The sequence below is a fragment of the Malaclemys terrapin genome, chromosome 15 (genome assembly GCF_027887155.1).
Source record: "Malaclemys terrapin pileata isolate rMalTer1 chromosome 15, rMalTer1.hap1, whole genome shotgun sequence".
NCBI lineage: Eukaryota > Metazoa > Chordata > Testudines > Emydidae > Malaclemys > Malaclemys terrapin.
The window spans coordinates 7,731,401-7,754,439 of NC_071519.1; the positions used below are offsets into that span (position 1 = coordinate 7,731,401).

General features: G+C 54.0%; 1 protein-coding gene across 1 annotated transcript in view; it reads left to right on the forward strand.

Annotated features, from left to right (window-relative positions):
- The window catches only part of LOC128823355 (uncharacterized), a 51,026-nt gene that overhangs the window by 20,697 nt on the left and 7,290 nt on the right, over window positions 1-23,039 (forward strand). The window contains exon 3 of the mRNA XM_054005596.1: window positions 16,624-16,933. Coding sequence (XP_053861571.1) covers window positions 16,624-16,933 — 310 coding nt within the window. The remainder of the gene's footprint in view (window positions 1-16,623; window positions 16,934-23,039) is intronic.

Here is a 23,039-nt window from a genome sequence, read left to right on the forward strand (position 1 = left end):
TGCCCCAGTGACACCATGATTTCCACATTGCTGGGGCCTGTGCCTTGTGAGAGGTCTATGGCCATGTCAATTTCCTCATCACTCTCGTCGCCGTGCTGCAATCGCCTCCTCGCCTGGTCCGGGTTTCGCCTTGGCATGTTCTGGCTCTGCATATACTCCAGGACAATGCGCGTGGTGTTCATAGTGCTCATAATTGCCGCGGTGATCTGAGCGGGCTCCATGATCCCAGTGCTAGCTATGGCGCCTGGTCAGAAAAAAGGCGCGAAAGTAGTATCTGATGGACCAGGAGAAGGAGGGCGGGAGGGAGGGAGGGAGGGAGGGAGGGCCAAGTGACGACATGGCGTACAGGTACAGGAACAGGGAGAAACACAAACAACTGTCACACAGAATGGTCCCCCCAAAGATTAAACTGGAAACCCTGGGCTTAGCAGGCCGTTGATTTCACGGAGGAAGGGGAAGCAAATGAACACAGAATAAATCTATTTTTTACATCTTAAGGTGGCAGCCGACGCTGCAGCATGAGTGACAGCCATACCAGTATGATGATGATGGGTACCAATCATAATATACCATCATCTGCCAAAAGGCAAGGGGCTGCTGCTGTGTAGCAATGCAGCCCCATGTCTGCCAGCCCCACGTCCGCCAGCACCCAGCATCGCCCTCGGCCTCTTCTGGGTGCTTAGCAGACAATATTGGGCAATTGGCAGAAAATAGTACATTATGACTGGTAACCGTCATCATCGAGACAGTAGCATGTCTGCCCAGGTGGCCATGATTGACAGCCACTCCAGTACGACGACGACGGGTACCAGTCATAATATACCATCGCCTGGAAGGGGCTGGTGCAATGCAGCCCTACGGCTGCCAGCCCCACGGCTATCACTCATGCTACACCGTCTACTGCCAAAAGGCAGTTAGCAGCTGCTGCTGTGTAGCAATGCAGTCCCACGTCTGCCGGCACCCAGAGGACATATGGTGACGGTGAGCTCAGCTGTGCTGAGCGGGCTCCATGTTGTCTGCACAGGTAACCCAGGTAACCCAGGTAAAAAGGCGCGAATCTATTGTCTGCCGTTGCTGTGACGGGGGAGGGAGGGGCCTGACGACATGTACCCAGAACCGCCCGCGACACTGTTTTGCATCATCCGGGCATTGGGATCTCAACCCAGAATTCAAAGAAAAGGCGTGAACCGCTTCGCGGCTCGAGCTGTGGCGCAAACGTAGTATCTGACGGCCTAGGGGAAGGAGGGAGGGGGGCCGAGTGACGACATGGCGTACAGGCACAGGGAATTAAAATAAAGAACGGTGGCTGTGCATCAGGGAGAGACACAAACAACTGTCACAGACTGGTCCCCCCCAAAGATTAAACTGAAAACCCTGGGTTTAGCAGGCCGTTGATTTGACGGAGGGAGGGGGAAGCAAATGAATACAGAGAAAATCTATTTTTTACATCTTAAGACGACGGTGCAGCGTGACTGATAGCCCTCGGCATCTTTCTGGGTGCTTGGCAGCAAATACGGGGCGGTGTATGACGATGGTCTTCAGGCCTATTGCACGAGCTGCTGCTCAGGGAAGACTCTGCTAATGTGCGATGACCCGACTTGTAATAGGCCGGCTAACAGTCATAATACACCATTTACTGCCAAAAGGCAAGCCCCACGGCTGCCAGCACCCAGATCGCCGATGAAGGCTACCAGTCTACTGCACCGTCTACCGCCAAAAGGCAGTTAGCAGCTGCTGCTGTGTAGCAATGCAGTCCCACGTCTGCCGGCACCAAGAGGATATATGGTGACGGTGAGCTCAGCTGTGCTGAGCGGGCTCCATGTTGTCTGCACAGGTAACCCAGGTAACTAACCCAGATAAAAGGGCGCGAATCTATTGTCTGCCGTTGCTGTGACGGGGGAGGGAGGGGCCTGACGACATGTACCCAGAACCGCCCGCGACACTGTTTTGCATCATCCGGGCATTGGGATCTCAACCCAGAATTCCAAGGGGCGGCGGAGACTGCGGGAACTGTGGGATAGCTGTGGGATAGCTACCCATAGTGCAATGCTCCGGAAGTCGACGCTAGCCTCGTACTGTGGACGCGGTCTGCCGACTAGAGCACCTAGAGCATTTTATTGTGTGGACATACACAATCGGCTGTATACAACCGATTTCAATAAAACCGGCTTCTATAAATTCGAACTAATTTCGTAGTGTAGACATACCCTGATATATAAGGGCTTTGTCAGCGGGAAGCTGTAGGTCACATGCTCGTGGTGACAGTGGGGTTTGAGCTGGGGCAGCAGCAGCAGGGGAACAATGTGGGGGAGGGGTCACTTGGTAAAAACGAAACTGCCAAGCCTCTCCCTCTGCTGCAGCAAAAACCTCATTTATCTCCTCAACTCCCCTCCCTGAAAATCTCCACCCCTCCCCTGCACTGAGCGACCCGCTCACTCCCATGGAGATTTGTAATTGTTCTAACTCTTCCTTGGCCTTGTCCAAACAGTTTTCCCAGACAAATTATCAAGGACATTTCAAATGAGAAAAACAAACGAAACCAAATGAAAACCAGAGAAACCCCCTCCCCATACAGTTTAGGTCTGAATTTTTCTACTGAAATTTGGAGACAATAAAACTCATCCCTCTGTTGGCCAGAAACCAAAGCTAGATCTCCCCCGCTGTGTCTGTGACTTCTGCTATCGAACCACCAATGCGCTAACTCCTCTTGGGAGACATTTCTCTGCACAATACTGCTGCTATTCCAGTTATTGACTCCAGGAAACATTTTCCTTAGCCTGGTTCCATGTGTCACTGGTTTCTCTAGCAAAGACCAATCCCTGGCCCTGTGGTCCAGACGTCCTCATTCACATCAAGCTTCCAGTTCAGAATCATTTCCCATTCCCGCTCTGTGGGAGGGGAGACTTTTCAAAGCACTCTCTGTGCGACTGCACATGGCTAAGCAAAGAGAACAAACCCCAAAGCCCCCCTGTGCTTTGGGAGCCAGGTTTGCTGTGTGAATTCTGGATTTCAGATGATTTCAAGCCTGGGCAGTGTGATTATTCACCAATTTCTGGGGCATTGTGGCATGGAAGCATTGTTGTTTTCATGGTTGTGATGGCTGAGTGGTTAAAGTGTTGGAGTTGAAATCCGTTAGGGTTCCCCTGTTCAGGTTTGAATCTTGCTCCCAGCAAGGCCTGTCTTTTAGCCAGTCTCTAACTGGGACAATACCTCTCTACAACCCCCTGAGACACTCTCAATTCTCTCCCCACCCCAAGTAAATCCTGTTCTGCTCCTTTCATAGAGATCCCTGGGACACCACCTCACACTGTTTCCCTGAGGTGTCAGCCAAACTCTCAGCGCCTGAAGCCACTGCCACTCACCTAGCGCCCCATAGATCAGCCATAATCCTGGCAGCTGCTTCTCTCTTTAGCATGTCAAAGGAGCCAAGTCAGTGACTCCATGGAAGCTGTGGGGCTGCAGCACCAACGGAAAAAAAATAGTTGTCCAGCACCCACTGGCAGCCAGCTCCGGCCCCCCAGCTCCACGTGCCTCCAACTGGCTAGCAGGTCTGGCCAACAAGCTCCTCCTCTTCTTCAGCGCCTCCTGCCTGCCAGTGATCCGGTGTGCTGGAGGAGTGGAGAGAGACTGGACAGGGGTGGGGGTTTGGGGGCAGAGCCTGAGGTGGAGCAGGAGTTGAGCACTGCCAGGGAACTCTGAAAGTCGGCGCCTCTGAGTGCAGACGCCTTCCCTGAGTCTGAGCTACCAGGATCCCTGCCGCAGAGCAGGTGCCACAAGTCTCAGCCTCCCTGTCCCACACATGGCTCTGGGCACCACCAGGAATCGTTTGGCTCCTGGCACACAAGGCAACTTAAAAGCTGAGTCCCTGGACAGCAGCTCAAACCCTGGCCCCGCCCATTAAGAGCCTGATGCTCTACGGACTGAGCTAGCCCGGCTTGTTAAGAGCCTTCACCCCTCCTCTTCTTCTCCATGGCCACTGCCAATTCCTCCTCCTCTTCCTCCCTCCTGTGCCTCAGGGTCACTAAATCTCCGCACCTAGACAGCCGGCCCGTCTGCTGCACCCCAATCCCCCGTGCCTGAGCCTCCCTGCCAAAGTCCTGCATCTGGCTCCAGAGAATTAAGTCTCACATGTCTCTTGTGCACAGAGAGTCTTGGCCCCCCTCATTGGGTGACCTGAGTCTGAGAAACACAGTGTCCGTCCTCTCTAAAGAAGTAATTAGAGAGGTTTGTCCTATGTGGCCTAATGGATAAGGCATTTGACTTTAGATCAGGAGATTGAGAGTTCAAGTCCTGTTGTGCTTGTGCACTTTTTCCTTTTGTACTAAAACTCCTGCTCCCTTCAGCACTGGAAACTCTTCCTGGCTGCTCAGGCCAATGCTCTGGCTTCACTCAGAGCCCCAGGAAGGAGTTGGGGAGTGGCTGTCACAAAGACTAGGAGGTGAGCCCCAGGTGCTTCCAGTCTAGCTTTTGCCATTCCTGACTTGCCAAAGAAAATGGGCGGCTGCCCGGGCTAACTTGTAGAGCAGTTTCCCTCTTCCAAATGTGCGCCTGTCCCTGTGCTTGAGGGGACTTGCTAAATAGTGCCTTGGGAGTCTGAGTGTTTCTCTGCTTCTCGCCAGCTGGGGAAAAGCCTCTTGAGATAAAATCTCCTGCCCCACTGCCAAAGTGAGCACCATGAGTGGGAACGGTCAGAGGCCCCACCGGGGATCTGGCCCTGCTTTTGTACCATCTTCCGATGTTGGCCACAGAGCATCAGTAGAAGCTCCACGTGCTGGTCTCTGGGTGGCCTTCAGTGGGTGTTTGGCATGACAGGGAGCAGGCTGACCGGGTGTCTTGTTGCCTGTCTGCTGGTCACACATAGGCATGGTCCTCCCCTCCTCTTGCCCCTCCCTCGATTGCTCTGTGGCTTTTAAGCCTTCCCTGGCAGCACCAGCTGCCTCTGCTCTAGGTGCCCACTCTACACAGTACTGGTCTATAAGTACTGGGCGCTAACCCACTGCACCACCGGAGTCCACACTTAGAGACTTGTCTCCTTGTTTCATGGCTGGATTAGGGAGGTGGGGGGTGCGTTAGCTAAAACAAATCCATATTAAAGGCTGCAGGATGGCAGCAGCAGAGGTGGAGAGCCTCCCTCCGTGTGATAGAGCCAGGTCCCCCCTTCCGCTGCTGAGGGGAAGGTTGGTGCTTTGAGCCCACCCGGTGCTGGAAGGTCTCATGGGTGAGATTAACAAGACTCTTGAGAAAGGAAGGGAAGGGAAGGGAAGTCTTTTCTATTCCTACCGAGTGCCATCAGGCCGGCCCTGATCTCCATACTGATTTATACCTGCCTCTGGGAATTTCCATTACTTGCGTCTGATGACCCACGAAAGCTTATGCTCCAATACTTCTGTTAGTCTCAAAGGTGCCACAGGACCCTCTGTTGCTTTTTACAGATTCAGACTAACACGGCTACCCCTCTGATACTCCCAGAGGTGTCACACATGCCTCAAATACAGAGTGTCCCTCTTAGAGACGCCGAGGACTGGAACTGATTTCAGCTGCTGGACAGCTCTGCTCGGTTTTTATACATTTTCATGGGAAAATGCTGAGTGTTTAAATTCATTTCAAGCCCCCGCATTCAGCAAATTCCTGAACACACTGGAGATGGGTCTGGAAATCGATTTTCATTCAAAGAACTTTTTAAAGGGAATCACTTGGACTGGAACTAGGACCCCATTGCCCTGCAGGAAAATAGTCACCCACTGAGCTATATGCTGAACAAAGAAGGCCCTGTACAGCCCAGAGCAGGAACAGCTGCGGCGGCAATTCGATGTCGGGTCGCAGTTGGCTGTCTGTCCCAGGGATGGCAGAGTCGAGGGTGATCTACCCCAGGGACGGCGGGATGACTTTCACCAGCCGGTTCTGGACGGCGTTGTGGCAGTGCCGCCAGGCTCCAGAGTGCTGTTTGCATCCACACAGGATATGGGGCAGGGTCTCATTTGCGTAGCCGCACTTCCTGCAGCGCTTGTCCCGGTTGCCGTGGCGGATGGCTCCATCCATGGCCTTAACCACTCGGCCACAGCTACCTGATCTACAGTTGTTTCACTCAATGATGATTCTGTTCTCATTGAATTGTCACTTCCAGTTGCTCAGACCAGCTTCCCCAGCACACTCACAACTGCGCATCAATGTAAATGTGTCCTTAGCTGAACAGCGAGAATTCCTGCCCATTCCCTTCCGGCTGGAGCAGGATGAGAGTGTGTTTGTGTTAACGACATTGCTGTAGATTGTTCTTCATTCCCCAGGGTGACAATTCAGACAGACCCTTTCCTAGTCAAATCTCCATCCCATCATCCCAATAACAGTGGGCAGGATTTCTCTGGGGCACTGAAATATTTCAGGGGGTTGGTGCGAGAATTCAGCCTTGAATTCCACCTTTGATGTTTCATGGACTAACAGCAGCAGAAAGAAAGAGCCGAGCCAATATCTCCCTGTCAGGGATGCAGGTGCCACGTCCCCTCTGTCTGACCATCGCCATTGCAGGAGAGAAGGTTCACTGGAATCGAATGCCCTGGCTCAGACCAGAGACACAGGGAGGTTTTGCTGTTCATGGATCTGTGCAAAGGAAATTGTGTCTGTGTGAAATTGAGGCAGGAAATGAAACATCCACGTGGTGGCCCAATGCCCTAAGGAATGTGGGTGAAGGACTCGGGCTGAGAAATGATTTAACAGGGGTGTGTATCAATTTACTGCCCTGATTAAAAACTATGGCTAAAAAGCAGCCATTGTTGTTAGTACTTGTACCTGCGTAGGGACACCCCAGTGTGTGTCAAGTCCATTGCCTTCACCAGGGCAGTCGATTATTTTATCAAGATCAAAATTTCTTGGTCAAGATACAGTCAATGTCTAGACTCCAGACAAAATAATACAGTAATTCCTCACTTTAAGTCATTTATTTTATTTTATTTTTATTTATTTATCCCGGTTAATGTTGTTTCGTTGTTACGTTGCTAATCAATTAGGGAATGTGCTCATTTAAAGTTGTGCATTGCTCCACTCTTACATTGTTTGGCTGCCTGCTTTCTCCACAGCTGGCAGCCTCCCTATGCGCCCATTTTCATGGGAAAATGCTGAGTGTTTAAATTCATTTCAAGCCCCTCACCACGCGAGCTCCTGAACATACTGGAGATGGATCTGGAAATCGATTTTTATTCAAAAAAGTTTTTAAAGGGGTACTCTCAACCAAGAACGCCCTGTATAGCCCAGAGCAGGAACAGCTTTTAACTTGGGGGTTAGTAAACTTTATCTCTATACAAACCCCACAGCTTACAAACTCCCCACCCCCGCTCTGTGTCACCAGAGCACAACAACTCTCCTTGGCACACACACGGCTCCCCAACTCCGGGCCCGTCAGCCTCTCCAGCATTGCTCCAATCCCTGAAAGGGACAGGGCACCGGTAACTAGAACCCCTTCATCCCCATAGAATTAATGCCAAATAATTCCATTTCGCCCAGAAACGCAGAGCTCCTCTGAGCGTCAGCCCTGTCCCGGTGTAGCTCCCCAGCAGTGAGTGTGGTCTATAATGCAGAGGTGACATTTTTATAGTTTGAACATTTGTGGTTCTCTGGTAGAATTATTGTCTCTCATAGGGCAGACCTGGTTTTCATTCATGGCCAGTGAAGAGCTGAGTATTATTGTCCAATGTAGAAGTTACAGAATTTAAACTAGGAAGAAGGGGCAATTTTCCCATCATTTCACCCCTTTACACCCAAACACGCTGACTTTCTGAATGACCCGTCCTCGTTCAACCAGAAGATGTTAGGGGGATGTATGGGTCACTGCAGGGATTCTCTGGGCTCTGTTACGAATGGGTCAGAGCGGATGTACATAGTGATCTAGTCTGGCTGTAAAATCTATGAACCAACACCACATATGGTGTTAAATTAATCCTCAAAATGGCTGTTCCCCATCCAGATCCCAGCAAAGGGCTCTCCAATGAAGGGGGCTGTTCAGGAAGGAAAGAAGGAAGATGTCCTCCTCTCCCTGGAGGAATTGGGGTCTGTGCTTTGGACAGGAAGGAGGGGAAGGAAATGGCCACTCGATGGCGCCAGGAGCTAAGAAATGAAACACAATAGGCTGCTTCTATGCACATTGATCTGGACAGGGAAGGACCCTGACTCCTGTATCATGAAAAGCCAAAACGCCATTTCTTTCTACGGCAGGGAAGAGCAGGAGAAAAGAGTTGCAATAACTGCTGCCTGGTTACTGGTGAATTCTTTTATATTATAAAGAAAATTGTAACAAAATTCGTCAGAACTTGAGCTGCCTGTTATTAAAAGCTGGTTCCCCAGTTTGGTTCCAACGGCTCTGCTAGAAACACCCCCAGGTCCCTGCTCACCCCAGCGGGAGCAAAAGAGAAACCCCCAGTGGGTGCTGCCCTTAGCCCCAGGCTGCTGTCACGGGGGTGGGGGAGGGGACTGATTGTTCGGTGCTGAGGACGGAGCCAGTATAGGCCTCTGGTGTCTGCTCCTAGCATCTGCCCAGCCCAGTCTGTCCTCTGCCTCTACTGCTGCCCTCTCCACGCTCCAGAGTCAAACCTGCAGGGCCCCCAGGGGACAGAGGCTGGGGCAGGGCAGCAGTCTGGATTGGGCTGGGAAGATGCTGGGAGGTCTCGTTCCCCCACAACTGGCCTGGCTCCCTTCCCAACAGCAAACCAATCAATTCCACCCTCCTCCCCGGAAACATCAGCCTGGAGCTAAGGGCAGCCCAGGACAATTCCCACCAAGGCATGAGGCAATCCAGGGCATTTCTGACCTGGGGAAACCAGCCGTTAATAACAGGCAGCTCAAGTTGAAGCTAAGTGTTTTTAACATTTTTTACAACACTAAATATCCCTTGAATCCTAGTGTCACCATCCATTAAATTCCTTCAGCCTTATAGTTTCCCAAGTGCAAAACTAACCATCTCTTCAAACACAAGGGAGTGGGGATCAGTCAATGTTCAGAGTCATCCCACATAAAAGAACCATGTTGTGGTTCATGCTGGCCCCATCCTGTGCCCATCGCCTTTCCCTCCTCTCCCTTAAAATTTTTGGTATTTTGCACAGAAACTTTCTTCCCTCAGGAGAGACCTGGGAACCAGGGCTGCCAGCCAGACAAACACCTTTAAGAGGAGGCGTCCCTCTCCCTGTCACAAAATGACCTCCCTCCTTCAGTTCAGTGACAGCCTGAACTGTTCCTTATCCCAGCAGAGCTGGAGGATTGAAAACAGCAACATCAAACCCTTGTGTAGCTCGCAGGAATGAACACAAACACTCCCTGGTATCTGAGGAGATGTTTAGCTTTACCCTTGGTCACCTACAAGGCCAAAGGGAAAGGAGGTGGCACCAGATATAGAGTGAAACACGACACATCATAGTTATGACCATAGTGACTGCAAAATCCTTTTATATAGTTCTTATTGTCATCAGTGTATTATTTTCTCTGGAGTCTAGCTCTTGACTATATCTTGACCAAGAAATTTGTATCTTGATAAAAATAATCTACTACCCCAGAGCCCCCGCACTGCAGCACCCAGCTCCCACCCCAGGCTAGTGCCCCAGCCCCATCGTGCCCCCAGCCTCCCTCCCAGCCCCAGAGTGGGTGGCGCAGCCCCAGCTTCCCCAGCCCCAGAGCCCCAGGAGGGCGGGTTACACAGCCCCGACTCACCCTGCCATTGACTCGCGTGGCTCTGCGCTCCATCAGCCGGGGCGGGCCAGGCTGCGGACGTGACTCAGGCTTGGGCAGCATGGCCGCCCTTCCCTGACGAGGCATGAGGCAGGCCAAGAGCTGTATGCAGCCTACAGGGAAGTGGGAGGGAGGCGTCTTCGAGCCGGTGTGTCTCGGCCGTTTCTCCCTTGCCCCTCGGGCGGAAGCGGGAAGGGAGCGAAACGAGCCCGGCTGAAGGTTTTGCGCTCGACCTTGAGGATTAAGCCCGAGCCCCCGGCATGGCTGCTGGGAGATGGGTTTCTGAGTCTCATCCAGCTCCTCTTCGAGCCACCAGCTCAAACCACTGAGGCCACGGGAGACATTTTTGAGGTGGCAAAAGGGGACCTTTGAGGCTCCCAGCAGGTCATGAGGAGCAGAGAAGTAACACAGGGCAACTGCCGTCCCTGGGTGTGATCGAACCACCAACCTTTGGATTAACAGACCAATGTGCTGACCCATTGCCCCACAGAGATACAAGCTTGCTGTTACTAAGACTCCTGCCTAGCAGCCTGCACATCTGCAGCAGAGTGTTGGGATGCAGGGGGAGTGAGGGGTGCAGGCTCTGGGGGAGAATTTGGTGCAGGAGGGGGCTCTCAGCTGGGGCAGAGTGTTGGGGTACAGGAGGAGTGAGGGGTGCAGGCTCGGGCGGCATTTGGGTGCAGGAGGGGGCTCTGGGCTGGTGCAGAGGATAGGGGTGCGGGAGGGAGTGAGGGGTGCAGGCTCTGGGAGGGAGTTTGGTGCAGGGGGGCTCCAGGCTGGGGCAGAGTGTTGGGGTACAGGAGGAGTGAAGGGTGCAGGCTCGGGCGGCATTTGGGTGCAGGAGGGGGCTCTGGGCTGGTGCAGAGGATAGGGGTGTGGGAGGGAGTGAGGGGTGCAGGCTCTGGGAGGGAGTTTGGTGCAGGGGGGCTCCAGGCTGCGGCAGAGTGTTGGGGTACAGGAGGAGTGAGGGGTGCAGGCTCGGGAGGCATTTGGGTGCAGGAGGGGGCTCTGGGCTGGTGCAGAGGATTGGGGTGCGGGAGGGAGTGAGGGGTGCAGGCTCTGGGGGGGATTTTGGGTGCAGGGGGGCTCCAGGCTGGGGCAGAGTGCTGGGGTGCCAGTGGGGGTGTGGGGTCTGGGAGGGAGATCTGGGCTGAGGGTTGAGGTGCAGGTCATGAGAAAGGAAAAGAAAAATATTTCGGACGTCCAGGGGCCCGATCCTGTCGTTGGCGGGGAGCAGCCCCTCGCTGCGGCCGGGGACGGCGAACCCCAGGCGGCTTGCCTGATGGCCGGGTCCTTGTCTCGGCGTGTCCAATACTTTCCCCCACAATGGTTCCTGCGGTTGCCCCGCCTGGTCCGGACCCTGCCCGTCAGGCCCTGCCGAGTCTGGTCTGCCCAGGGAAACGTTCTCAGTCCCCACTCGGCCCCCAGCTCAACCCCATTGAAGGGAACGGGTTGACCTGATGGCCGGTTGTCTCGCGGATGTCCAGAAGGGGTCGCCCCAAGCCACCTCAGCCGACAGAGAGAACCAGGAGGTCGGACAGGATTCCAGGTTTGTCCTGCTGACAGTGCAGGTGGCTTTTTGACTCTGTCCTTTCAGAAATGTGCGCAAAGATTTGTGGGACAGGGTTTTCAGGACCTCCGAGAAACAGAGCTGAGCCTAGGGGAGCGATCTGAGTATTGTACTGACCTCTTTGCAGGGGGCAAAGCGCACGTCTGACGTCCCACCCCCACTCCATAGAGCCCGACATTCACACAGCTTCTCCTATGTGATTCCCTCTGTCATCAGAGCCATGCGGAGAGAGGAGAAATTCTCCCAGACTCCCTTTAGCCATTGCCAGCCCCCAGGGTAGCAGCGGTTGGGGGGTTGGGTGCTCTTGTTAAGAAATGCCGGCTCTCAGGGAAGTTGCGAATGAGCATTAGCAAAGTGGGGCGATGTGTCATGGGAAACTGCCCTGCTCCAGATGTTCAGCCTTCAAGGTTTTGTTCTAATTTGTGTTCCTGCCCTTTCTCCCTCTGACAGACTCCAGAGGCGAACAGGAGCCGATTGAGGCCCCCACTCATCACATCTCTTGTGAGACGGCAAAGCAGCTGTTGCATGGGAAGGAGGAGACGGAAGGGGCAGAGCAGTATGTGCCGGGCTGTACCAGCCACGCATTGGATTGGGAGGAGTTAACCCCATAGTCTAGGCAGAGGAAGACAAGGCCCCCACCCGCAGCCCTGCTGGACATGCTATAACTGGAGCACCATGTGAAAGGGAGCAGCTCAGCTCAGTCTAGGCAGACGCCAAAAATGGAGGATGCACATTGCAGGCTCCAGCCCAGAAGCTGCTGAAGCCCCTGACTGCAGAGCCCCGAGGCGCCGAGACCCAGGCGCATCCCCAGGCACCTGCAGACGTGCATGGGAGATCGGAGTCTCTGGGAGTTACCCAGGCCGGGAGCCCGGAGACCCCCAGCCCAGGGCCTCCAGACATCTCATAGGAAGTAGCCGGGGGGGATTAGCCATTGTCCTGAGTGACGTCAGCATGTTTTGGTTGGATCCCTGCTGACTCAGTGGCAAACACACTCACCATTGACAAGGCCCTGGGCTAGGACCCGGGACCCCTGCCTTGGCCGCCATCCATCCCTGGGTGCTGGCCCAGCTCCCCAACATGCCACCAGGCTGCAAAGCCCCAAGAGGAGGGGCAACTATATTAACTGTGAACGCTGGGCCACACAGCCCTGCAAGAACGGCAGCTGCACTGACTCTGGCCATTGGGCCACACAGCCCCGAGAGGGAGGGCAGCCATTTTCACTCTGGCCATTAGGCCAAACCGCCCTGAGGCTATAAGTGCCCGAAGGTCTAGGCCAGAAGCCGCCGATCTCTGGAGCTCAATGTTTGCTGCCCGGCAGCATTGCCCTGGGAGTCCCAACACAACACTGCGTGGAAGAGGCGTCTCGTTCAAGGATGCTTTTTGCAGAAATCGTGGCCTGGACCTTTGGGCTACACCTGTTCTGATTGGTGCACGTTTCCCTTCTGAGACGCCCTAAGGTGGGGAGTGAAACTCTCGCCCATTGGTAGAGGGCAGTGTGGGGGACTGCTTAGAGAGATCACAGGATCCTCTTGCGGGCAGGTCACTCCACCACGGCATTTCCCCTATTTGGTCAAAGCCCCTCTCGGGGTGGTCCTACAGGGCTGACGCCCACTTCAATTGGCAGAGGACAATGGGAGGAGTTCTCAGAGGGGACATACAACCCACTTCCGGATGGGTCACCCTGCTCCCGTAACTTCCCCTGATTGGTCAAATCCACTCTCGGGGTGACCCTACGGGGCTAACACCCACTGTGATTAGTAACCTGTCCTGTTCACCAGCATGTTTGTGGCCCTGTGTGTCACAGGGAAGTAGCCCGGGGTAATTATGAATCTTCTGATTTAAAATGGGCACTTGTAGTTTACAGACAAAGGAGAACTTTTCAAATCCACTCTATTACACTGTGCACAGAGATGGTCTGTACACTTCACTATTGACTCTGACCATCGGGCCACACAGCCCTGAAGCTAAGTGCCCGAAGGTCTAGGCCAGAAGCTGCCAATCTCTGGAGCTCAATGTTTGGCTGGATCCAGAGCTGGGACAAGGAGCTTGCGGGTGTGGCTGTAATTCATGAGTGACTAGTCCGAGTGCTCCTGTACTGAGCAGGGAGTGATTGCACATGCTAAAGTCTGTGTGACCAGGCCAGGAGTGGATGTCCTGACAGCAGAGCAGCGTCAAAGTCGCGCCAGGCTAGAGAACTAAGGGGACATGGCAGTTCAACAGCCCAGACCGGGATTGTATCCTGGGGATGTCCTGGCGGCGCAGCCATTAGCAGGGTGTTCGCACAGCTTGTTCTTCGGAGTGAAGTTTGCACTTTAAGCGCTGGTGGAGTGATTTGAAGTGACACTCAAGTGTGGTGTCTGAAAACAGTCCGAGAGTTTACAGTTTTATTCTTTCTGTTTGCTTCTTTTGGGAGAGGGAAATAGAAACAGAAAAACAGAAAAATGAGCGATGTTTTGCAGAAATCATGGCCTGAGAGCGGGATTGTGGGCAGGCCGGGCTGGCTGGGTCCCCGGGGATATATGGGGCAGGCCGGGATGGGTGGACCCTAGGATATCCGGGGCAGGTTGGGCTGGCTGGGCTCAGGGATATCCCATTCACTGGTGTCCACTGGTGCTCACAGGCTCGGGGCTTTGACACCCCCACTGTCCTGGGACAGGCCCATATCTGGCCCTAATGGGGCTTCTCACGACCCTGTCAGCCTGGACCGGCCCCACCCCATCCCAGGCAGGGACTGAGGGCCCGTCCCGCGCTGCCCAGCCCCACTGGCTCACCGGGTGTTGGCTGGTGGTTGGGCTGTTGCTGGATCCCTCCCTGTGGTCTGTGGCAGGCTGCTCTCCCCGGGACGGGTGGGGGGACCCTGCACACCCAGGGGCAGTTTTACAGCCCTGAGGCCCGTGGGCTGAGGCTGGAGAAAGTGGTGGAGGGACAGGACTTGAGGGTGTCTGACTAGGTGGGAAAATTTTCCACCCAAGGTGCCTTAGAACTGAGGGAGGCAATGGGAAATATTCCGGCAGAATGTGGCCAGGTGCAGAGCTGTGTGTCCTGGCAAGATGAGAGCACCCACCAGGGGCTCCTCACATCTCCCAGTTCTCCCCCAAGCTCCGTGGGTGCCCCAGCCCCCTCTACTTTGGGTCCCCTGCATCTCCCCCCAATCTCTTCCCTGCCAGGGTCTCCATGTGCCTCCCACTACCCTCTCTCCAGACCAGGGTCCCCAACTCACCCTCATGCCAGGGGCTGTGTGCACCTCTATTCCTGCTTTTTTCCCCACACCAGGGGGTGACACTTCCCCGGGGTGCCCAGGGCTGTGAGCTACCCCTGCCCTTAGTGGGAGGATCTGTGCCAGCCAGGGGCAGCTCCCCGGCTCCGCCAGGCATGGATGACACAAACCCTCCCCTCTCTGCCACATGGACGCCGCTGTACCTCTGCGGGTGGGCAGAAGCCAGGCCTGGTCAGCAGGGGACAGATCACTCGATAATTGCCCTGGTCTGTCCATTCCCCCCGGCCATCTGGCACCGGCTGCTGTCAGAGACAGGCCACTGGCCCGTGGGTCTGACCCAGCCTGGCCGTCCTTCTGGAGCAACAGGCACCCCCCCCCCCCGAGTGTCCCCCTGCGGTGCCCAGCCACGGCTCCAAGGCACACGCTGCATTCACAGACCTGCTGCTGGCAGAGGGACGGGGCCCCCAGCTCCCGCGGTCCCTCTCCGTTCACTAACCCCAGAGCCCCCTGGGAGAGCCGAGAGCCAGTGACGAGGACACGTTCCTGACTAAGGAAGTTTCCCACCTGCAGCCTTTGCAGCGATGTCCAGCCAGGCTGGCTGGGAGCCTCCTTCCAAAGAGAGGCCCAGCTGAGGTTTGTCTCCTCGGGGACGGACCAGGGTGTGTCTCAGTCCCCTCGTGACACCCCTGACCCCATTGTCCGTCCCCTAAACAGGACACCCCACCCACCCCGTGCGGGTTTTGTTTCTTCCTGGAGCTTTTCCGTGCGACTTGACACCCCCGGCTCAGCGTCAGGCTCAGCAAGACAAATAGGCCCCATTGAGAGCCCGAAAATGCCCCCAGCCCCCAAACACAGCGACTCGTTCTGCATTGGCAGGAAAGTGTTTTATTGCAGGAAGCAGCAAGAAAACAAACCTCAGTGACAGGTTCCAGGCACCTCCCCCCGCGACAACCTTCTCCCCATAACCTGCCCCCGATACCCCATGGATGTGGGGGGGAGGGGGCGACTGTACTGTATGGTGGGCACCAGTCTCAGGCTGAGGGTCTCAGTGCCAGCTGGGGGGCTGGGCACCCGGATTTTCACTCATGTGGATGGGAACTGGGGGCCCAGGGTGGGAAATCCCCCCCCAGGTCTCAAGCTGCCGGCCTGTGGGATAAGGGGAGCCGCTGAATGTTCCTGTGGAGATGCTTGGCGGGTGCTGCCCAGCGGGGCAGGGATGGGGCAGGAGAAGAGCCCCCAACGACGGGGCTGCCCCGGAGCCAAAGGGGGGAGTAGAGGACCTCCTGCTCCCAGATCTTGGCCAGTGCCTGAGCTCTACAGGGCTGTGTCAAAGCACACCAGCCTTCCCTGGCCTCAGGTCATGCGGATCCAGCTGCTCTGGGCTCTGCCTCGGTGCGTGGGGCTGGATGAGGGTGTGTGTGTGTGTGTGTGTGGGGGGGGGGGTTGCAGAAAGGGCCAGTCAGGTTCTGGCACCGCAGCAGGAGGTTGCCGTAGCGATGGTCATTGGTGGCGCTGGTCTTGGGGAAATCAACATGTTCTCTCAGGAACCGCTTGTAGGTGTCACGTGGTCTGAAATGGGCCAGGCCTGCGGCGAGCAGGACAGGGGTCAGGAAGAGCCAGGGGCAGGGTCCCCTCGGGGCCAGTGCTGTGTCTGTCACTGGATCCACCTGCAGTGGGGAGGGGGGGAGATAGGTGGAGACAGCGCGGGGTGAGGAGCTGCCTCCTCCATGGATCCTCCTGAGCCCAAACGCCTCCCCCTGTTAGGCCCAAAAACTGAAAAACATGTTTATCTCGGCTTCTGCTTGTTATCCCAGTAAAGATGCTTATCTCAGCTTTCACTGTTGTTTCCCATGCATGAAGCTGCACGTATACAGGATGTATAGAAGATATATGGCAAAGGGGAGGGGGTTGGACGGACCCTGGGAAAGGAATGTGAAGGACGGGAAGCTAAACAGATGTATCCTGATTACTACTAGAACTGAATTTAAACAATGCATAGGTTAGCAGAATTTAGACATGCTAAGTTGTTTGTCTCTCTGTATAAAAAAGGGCCCAGTTGTGCTTGTAAGGTGTGACTCTTTCTCAGGCACTAGCCGAGTAGAGCACCCTCTCAGCTGACTGACTAATAAAGGGTCTGGTATCTGTCCTCTTGTCTCTCCGTGCCTCCTTGGGGTAATTGGGCAGCTCCAGGGGGAAACGAGCCCATTTGGCTAACAAATGGCGACTCCGCCGGGACTTCTCTCCCTGTAGAGGGCACTGACCGACGGCCGAGGGCGATTCCGAGGAGTGGCCACCTCGAGCTGTCGCTTTGCTCGGGCCTCGGATTGTCACAGTCGGCCGGGGCGGCTGCGTCCTCTCTGAAGAGAACTCCGAAGGACACGGAAGCAAGACGGCTCCAGAAGGAGGGGAAGTCTGACTGCCGGACGCGGCCACTTCGGGCGGTAAGTGCGTTTACCTCCTGGGTTTGAGGAATAACGCCCCCGAGGTGTGGGTTGGACAGTGGAAATCCCCTAGGCAGCCTGTATACAGGAAGGTATGTTAACATTATTGTAGCTTTGTAAATGTCTTGTTATTGTGTTTTTGGTTAAAGGGTAAGCAAATAACGGCCAATGAGTAACATAACTAACTCCACAAGTCCATGGGCCGTTTTTAACAATTATTGGGACTTGGAACAACCTCAGGGAATACTCTTGTTTCTGGGGGGGGGTAATCTTGTTTCTCCTCTTAATGGTGTGTTGGAAACCGAGATTGTAACTGATTAAGGGATCTGTGTGAAAGACGAATGAGTGCCGCTGACAGGTCTGAGGCTTAAGCTGACTTCAGCCGCCCCAAGACTCCTGCGAGGGGAAACCCGGTGACCAGGATATCTTGATTGCAAGGGGGGTCAGCCGAACCTCGTGACCCAGCGGATATCTGAGTGAGGACTAGATCCCTACCCCTTCCCCCTCTTGATACCTCTGTCTGGGAAAACTTTGGGGTAAAGCATAATGGGGTCTGGACAAAGCACTTTCTCCGGGACACCCCTGGGATGTATGCTGGATAACTGGAAGGCGTTTAGACGCCAGGCTGACTATGGAATTGTATTATGTAAAGACAACCTTGTGAAATTCTGTACTCTTGAATGGACGACATTCGGGGTGGAATGGCCCGAGGGGGGGACACTCAAACCAGGGATTGTACAAGCTGTACATAGTATTGTGACCCGGGATGGGCATTGGGACCAATATCCCTATATTTTATAAGGGCAGTCAGCAGCGAACCAGCTGAGCGGCGAACAGCAGAGGCTAACAGCGGGAGTTTGCCTGGGAGCTGTCCGAGAGGAGGTACGCTAAGTGCTGCATTAGGGGGGCTGTGTTGGTGAGTATCTGAGTGTCTGCTGCTGGGACAGTTGGTCAGTTTGACCGTGTGCTTGATTGCTTGCTTGTTTGTTTGAAAAGTGTGAATTGGGAGTGCTTTGTTCCAGCTGGGCCTTGAGTGGGCCTGACTGGTATATAAGGGCAGTCAGCAGCGAACCAGCTGAGCGGCGAACAGCAGAGGCTAACAGCGGGAGTTTGCCTGGGAGCTGTCCGAGAGGAGGTACGCTAAGTGCTGCATTAGGGGGGCTGTGTTGGTGAGTATCTGAGTGTCTGCTGCTGGGACAGTTGGTCAGTTTGACCGTGTGCTTGATTGCTTGCTTGTTTGTTTGAAAAGTGTGAATTGGGAGTGCTTTGTTCCAGCTGGGCCTTGAGTGGGCCTGACTGGTATATAAGGGCAGTCAGCAGCGAACCAGCTGAGCGGCGAACAGCAGAGGCTAACAGCGGGAGTTTGCCTGGGAGCTGTCCGAGAGGAGGTACGCTAAGTGCTGCATTAGGGGGGCTGTGTTGGTGAGTATCTGAGTGTCTGCTGCTGGGACAGTTGGTCAGTTTGACCGTGTGCTTGATTGCTTGCTTGTTTGTTTGAAAAGTGTGAATTGGGAGTGCTTTGTTCCAGCTGGGCCTTGAGTGGGCCTGACTGGTATATAAGGGCAGTCAGCAGCGAACCAGCTGAGCGGCGAACAGCAGAGGCTAACAGCGGGAGTTTGCCTGGGAGCTGTCCGAGAGGAGGTACGCTAAGTGCTGCATTAGGGGGGCTGTGTTGGTGAGTATCTGAGTGTCTGCTGCTGGGACAGTTGGTCAGTTTGACCGTGTGCTTGATTGCTTGCTTGTTTGTTTGAAAAGTGTGAATTGGGAGTGCTTTGTTCCAGCTGGGCCTTGAGTGGGCCTGACTGGTATATAAGGGCAGTCAGCAGCGAACCAGCTGAGCGGCGAACAGCAGAGGCTAACAGCGGGAGTTTGCCTGGGAGCTGTCCGAGAGGAGGTACGCTAAGTGCTGCATTAGGGGGGCTGTGTTGGTGAGTATCTGAGTGTCTGCTGCTGGGACAGTTGGTCAGTTTGACCGTGTGCTTGATTGCTTGCTTGTTTGTTTGAAAAGTGTGAATTGGGAGTGCTTTGTTCCAGCTGGGCCTTGAGTGGGCCTGACTGGTATATAAGGGCAGTCAGCAGCGAACCAGCTGAGCGGCGAACAGCAGAGGCTAACAGCGGGAGTTTGCCTAGGGAGAGCGCACTGAGGCTTTCATCTGCAGGTTTCTCCGAGTAGTTCCTGCAACAGTTGAGGAAGCTCCGAAGAGGACGGTGATATGGAAGGTGAGCGATCAGCTGTTGTAACCTGCACAGGTTGTGCCATGTTTGTCTTTCTTCCGCAGGACAGAAGCGACTTTGTCTGCACAAAGTGCAAGCTGGTCTCCATATTGGAGGAGAAGGTTCGAGGGCTGGAGAAACAAGTATCGACTCTGCGTTGCATAAGGGAAAATGAAGATTTCCTGGACAGACGTCAGGAGATGCTTCTACGGCCACAATGTTCTGAAGATTCAGAGCAGACGCAGCAGGGACAGAAGGATTGTGAGGAGGTTTGGCAGCATGTGACCTCCAGAAGAAGAAAGAGGAGCGTCCATGCACCAGCAATGGAGATACAGGTGAGGAATCGTTTCCATGTTCTCTCTACAGGTGCTAATGCGGAGAGTGGACTAGATGGCCCATCTGAGGGAAGGGAGCAGAAGGAGACTCCACCGATTGGAAGGCAAAAGATGCACTGTCCTAGGGATGGGGGTTCCACGACCACCACTCCCAAGAGGAGGAGGAGGGTGGTGGTGGTCGGGGACTCCCTCCTCAGGGGGACTGAGTCATCTATCTGCCGCCCTGACCGGGAAAACCGAGAGGTCTGCTGCTTGCCAGGAGCTAGGATACACGATGTGACGGAGAGACTGCCGAGACTCATCAAGCCCTCGGATCGCTACCCCTTCCTGCTTCTCCACGTGGGCACCAATGATACTGCCAAGAATGACCTTGAGCGGATCACTGCAGACTACGTGGCTCTGGGAAGAAGGATAAAGGAGTTTGAGGCGCAAGTGGTGTTCTCGTCCATCCTCCCTGTGCAAGGAAAAGGCCGGGGTAGAGACCGTCGAATCGTGGAAGTCAACGAATGGCTACGCAGGTGGTGTCGGAGAGAAGGCTTTGGATTCTTCGACCATGGGATGGTGTTCCAAGAAGAAGGAGTGCTAGGCAGAGACGGGCTCCACCTAACGAAGAGAGGGAAGAGCATCTTCGCCAGCAGGCTGGCTAACCTAGTGAGGAGGGCTTTAAACTAGGTTCACCGGGGGAAGGAGACCAAAGCCCTGAGGTAAGTGGGGAAATGGGATCCTGGGAGGAAGCACAAGCAGGAGAGCGCAACAGGGGAGGACTCCTGTCTCATGCTGAGAAAGAGGGACGATCGTTGAGTTATCTTAAGTGCCTATAAACAAATGCAAGAAGCCTGGGAAACAAGCAGGGAGAACTGGAAGTCCTGGCACAGTCAGGGAACTATGATGTGATTGGAATAACAGAGACTTGGTGGGATAACTCACATGACTGGAGTACGGTCATGGATGGATATAAACTGTTCAGGAAGGACAGGCAGGGCAGAAAAGGTGGGGGAGTTGCGTTGTATGTAAGAGAGGAGTATGACTGCTCAGAGCTCCGGTATGATACTGCAGAAAAACCTGAGAGTCTCTGGATAAAGTTGAGAAGTGTGAGCAACAAGGGTGATGTCGTGGTTGGAGTCTGCTATAGACCACCAGACCAGGGGGATGAGGTGGACGAGGCTTTCTTCTGGCAACTAGCAGAAGTTGCTAGATCACAGGCCCTGGTTCTCATGGGAGACTTTAATCACCCTGATATCTGCTGGGAGAGCAATACAGCGGTGCACAGGCAATCCAGGAAATTTTTGGAAAGTGTAGGGGACAATTTCCTGGTGCAAGTGCTGGAGGAACCAACTAGGGGCAAAGCTTTTCTTGACCTGCTGCTCACAAACAGGGAAGAACTAGTAGGGGAAGCAAAAGTGGATGGGAACCTGGGAGGCAGTGACCATGAGATGGTCGAGTTCAGGATCCTGACACAAGGAAGAAAGGAGAGCAGCAGAATACGGACCCTGGACTTCAGAAAAGCAGACTTTGACTCCCTCAGGGAACAGATGGGCAGGATCCCCTGGGAGAATAACATGAAGGGCAAAGGGGTCCAGGAGAGCTGGCTGTATTTTAAAGAATCCTTATTGAGGTTGCAGGAACAAACCATCCCGATGTGTAGAAAGAATAGTAAATATGGCAGGCGACCAGCTTGGCTAAACAGTGAAATCCTTGCTGATCTTAAACGCAAAAAAGAGGCTTATAAGGAGTGGAAGATTGGACAAATGACCAGGGAGGAGTATAAAAATATTGCTCAGGCATGCAGGAGTGAAATCAGGAAGGCCAAATCACACTTGGAGTTGCAGTTAGCAAGAGATGTTAAGAGTAACAAGAAGGGTTTCTTCAGGTATGTTAGCAACAAGAAGAAAATCAAGGAAAGTGTGGGCCCCTTACTGAATGAGGGAGGCAACCTAGTGACCGAGGATGTGGAAAAAGCTAATGTACTCAATGATTTTTTTGCCTCTGTCTTCACGCACAAGGTCAGCTCCCAGATTGCTGCACTGGGCAGTACAGCATGGGGAGAAGGTGACCAACCCTCTGTGGAGAAAGAAGTGGTTCGGGACTATTTAGAAAAACTGGACGTGCACAAGTCCATGGGGCCGGATGCGCTGCATCCGAGGGTGCTAAAGGAGTTGGCGGGTGAGATTGCAGAGCCATTAGCCATTATTTTTGAAAACTCATGGCGATCGGGGGAGGTCCCAGATGACTGGAAAAAGGCTAATGTAGTGCCCATCTTTAAAAAAGGGAAGAAGGAGGATCCGGGGAACTACAGGCCAGTCAGCCTCACCTCAGTCCCTGGAAAAATCATGGAGCAGGTCCTCAAGGAATCAATTATGAAACATTTAGAGGAGAGGAAAGTGATCAGGAACAGTCAGCATGGATTCACGAAGGGGAAGTCGTGCCTGACTAACCTAATTGCCTTCTATGATGAGATAACTGGCTCTGTGGATGAGGGGAAAGCAGTGGATGTGTTATTTCTTGACTTTAGCAAAGCTTTTGATACTGTCTCCCACAGTATTCTTGCCACCAAGTTAAAGAAGTATGGGCTGGATGAATGGACTGTAAGGTGGATAGAAAGCTGGCTAGATCATCGGGCTCAACGGGTAGTGATCAATGGCTCCATGTCTAGTTGGCAGCCGGTTTCAAGTGGAGTGCCCCAAGGGTCGGTCCTGGGGCCGGTTTTGTTTAATATCTTTATTAATGATCTGGAGGATGGTGTGGACTGCACTCTCAGCAAGTTTGCAGATGACACTAAACTAGGAGGCGTGGTAGATACACTAGAGGGTAGGGATCGGATACAGAGGGACCTAGACAAATTAGAGGATTGGGCAGAAAAAAACCTGATGAGGTTCAACAAGGACAAGTGCAGAGTCCTGCACTTAGGACGGAAGAATCCCATGCACTGCTACAGACTAGGGACCGAATGGCTAGGTAGCAGTTCTGCTGAAAAGGACCTAGGGGTCACAGTGGATATGAAGCTGGATATGAGTCAACAGTGTGCTCTTGTTGCCAAGAAGGCTAACGGCATTTTGGGCTGTATAAGTAGGGGCATTGCCAGCAGATCGAGGAACGTGATCGTTCCCCTTTATTCGACATTGGTGAGGCCTCATCTGGAATACTGTGTCCAGTTTTGGTCCCCACACTACAAGAAGGATGTGGAAAAATTGGAAAGAGTCCAGCGGAGGGCAACAAAAATGATTAGGGGTCTGGAGCACATGACTTATGAGGAGAGGCTGAGAGAACTGGGATTGTTTAGTCTCCAGAAGAGAAGAATGAGGGGGGATTTGATAGCAGCCTTCAACTACCTGAAGGGGGGTTCCAAAGAGGATGGAGCTCGGCTGTTCTCAGTGGTGGCAGATGACAGAACAAGGAGCAATGGTCTCAAGTTGCAGTGGGGGAGGTCCAGGTTGGATATCAGGAAAAACTATTTCACTAGGAGGGTGGTGAAACACTGGAATGCGTTACCTAGGGAGGTGGTGGAGTCTCCTTCCTTGGAGGTTTTTAAGGCCCGGCTTGACAGAGCCCTGGCTGGG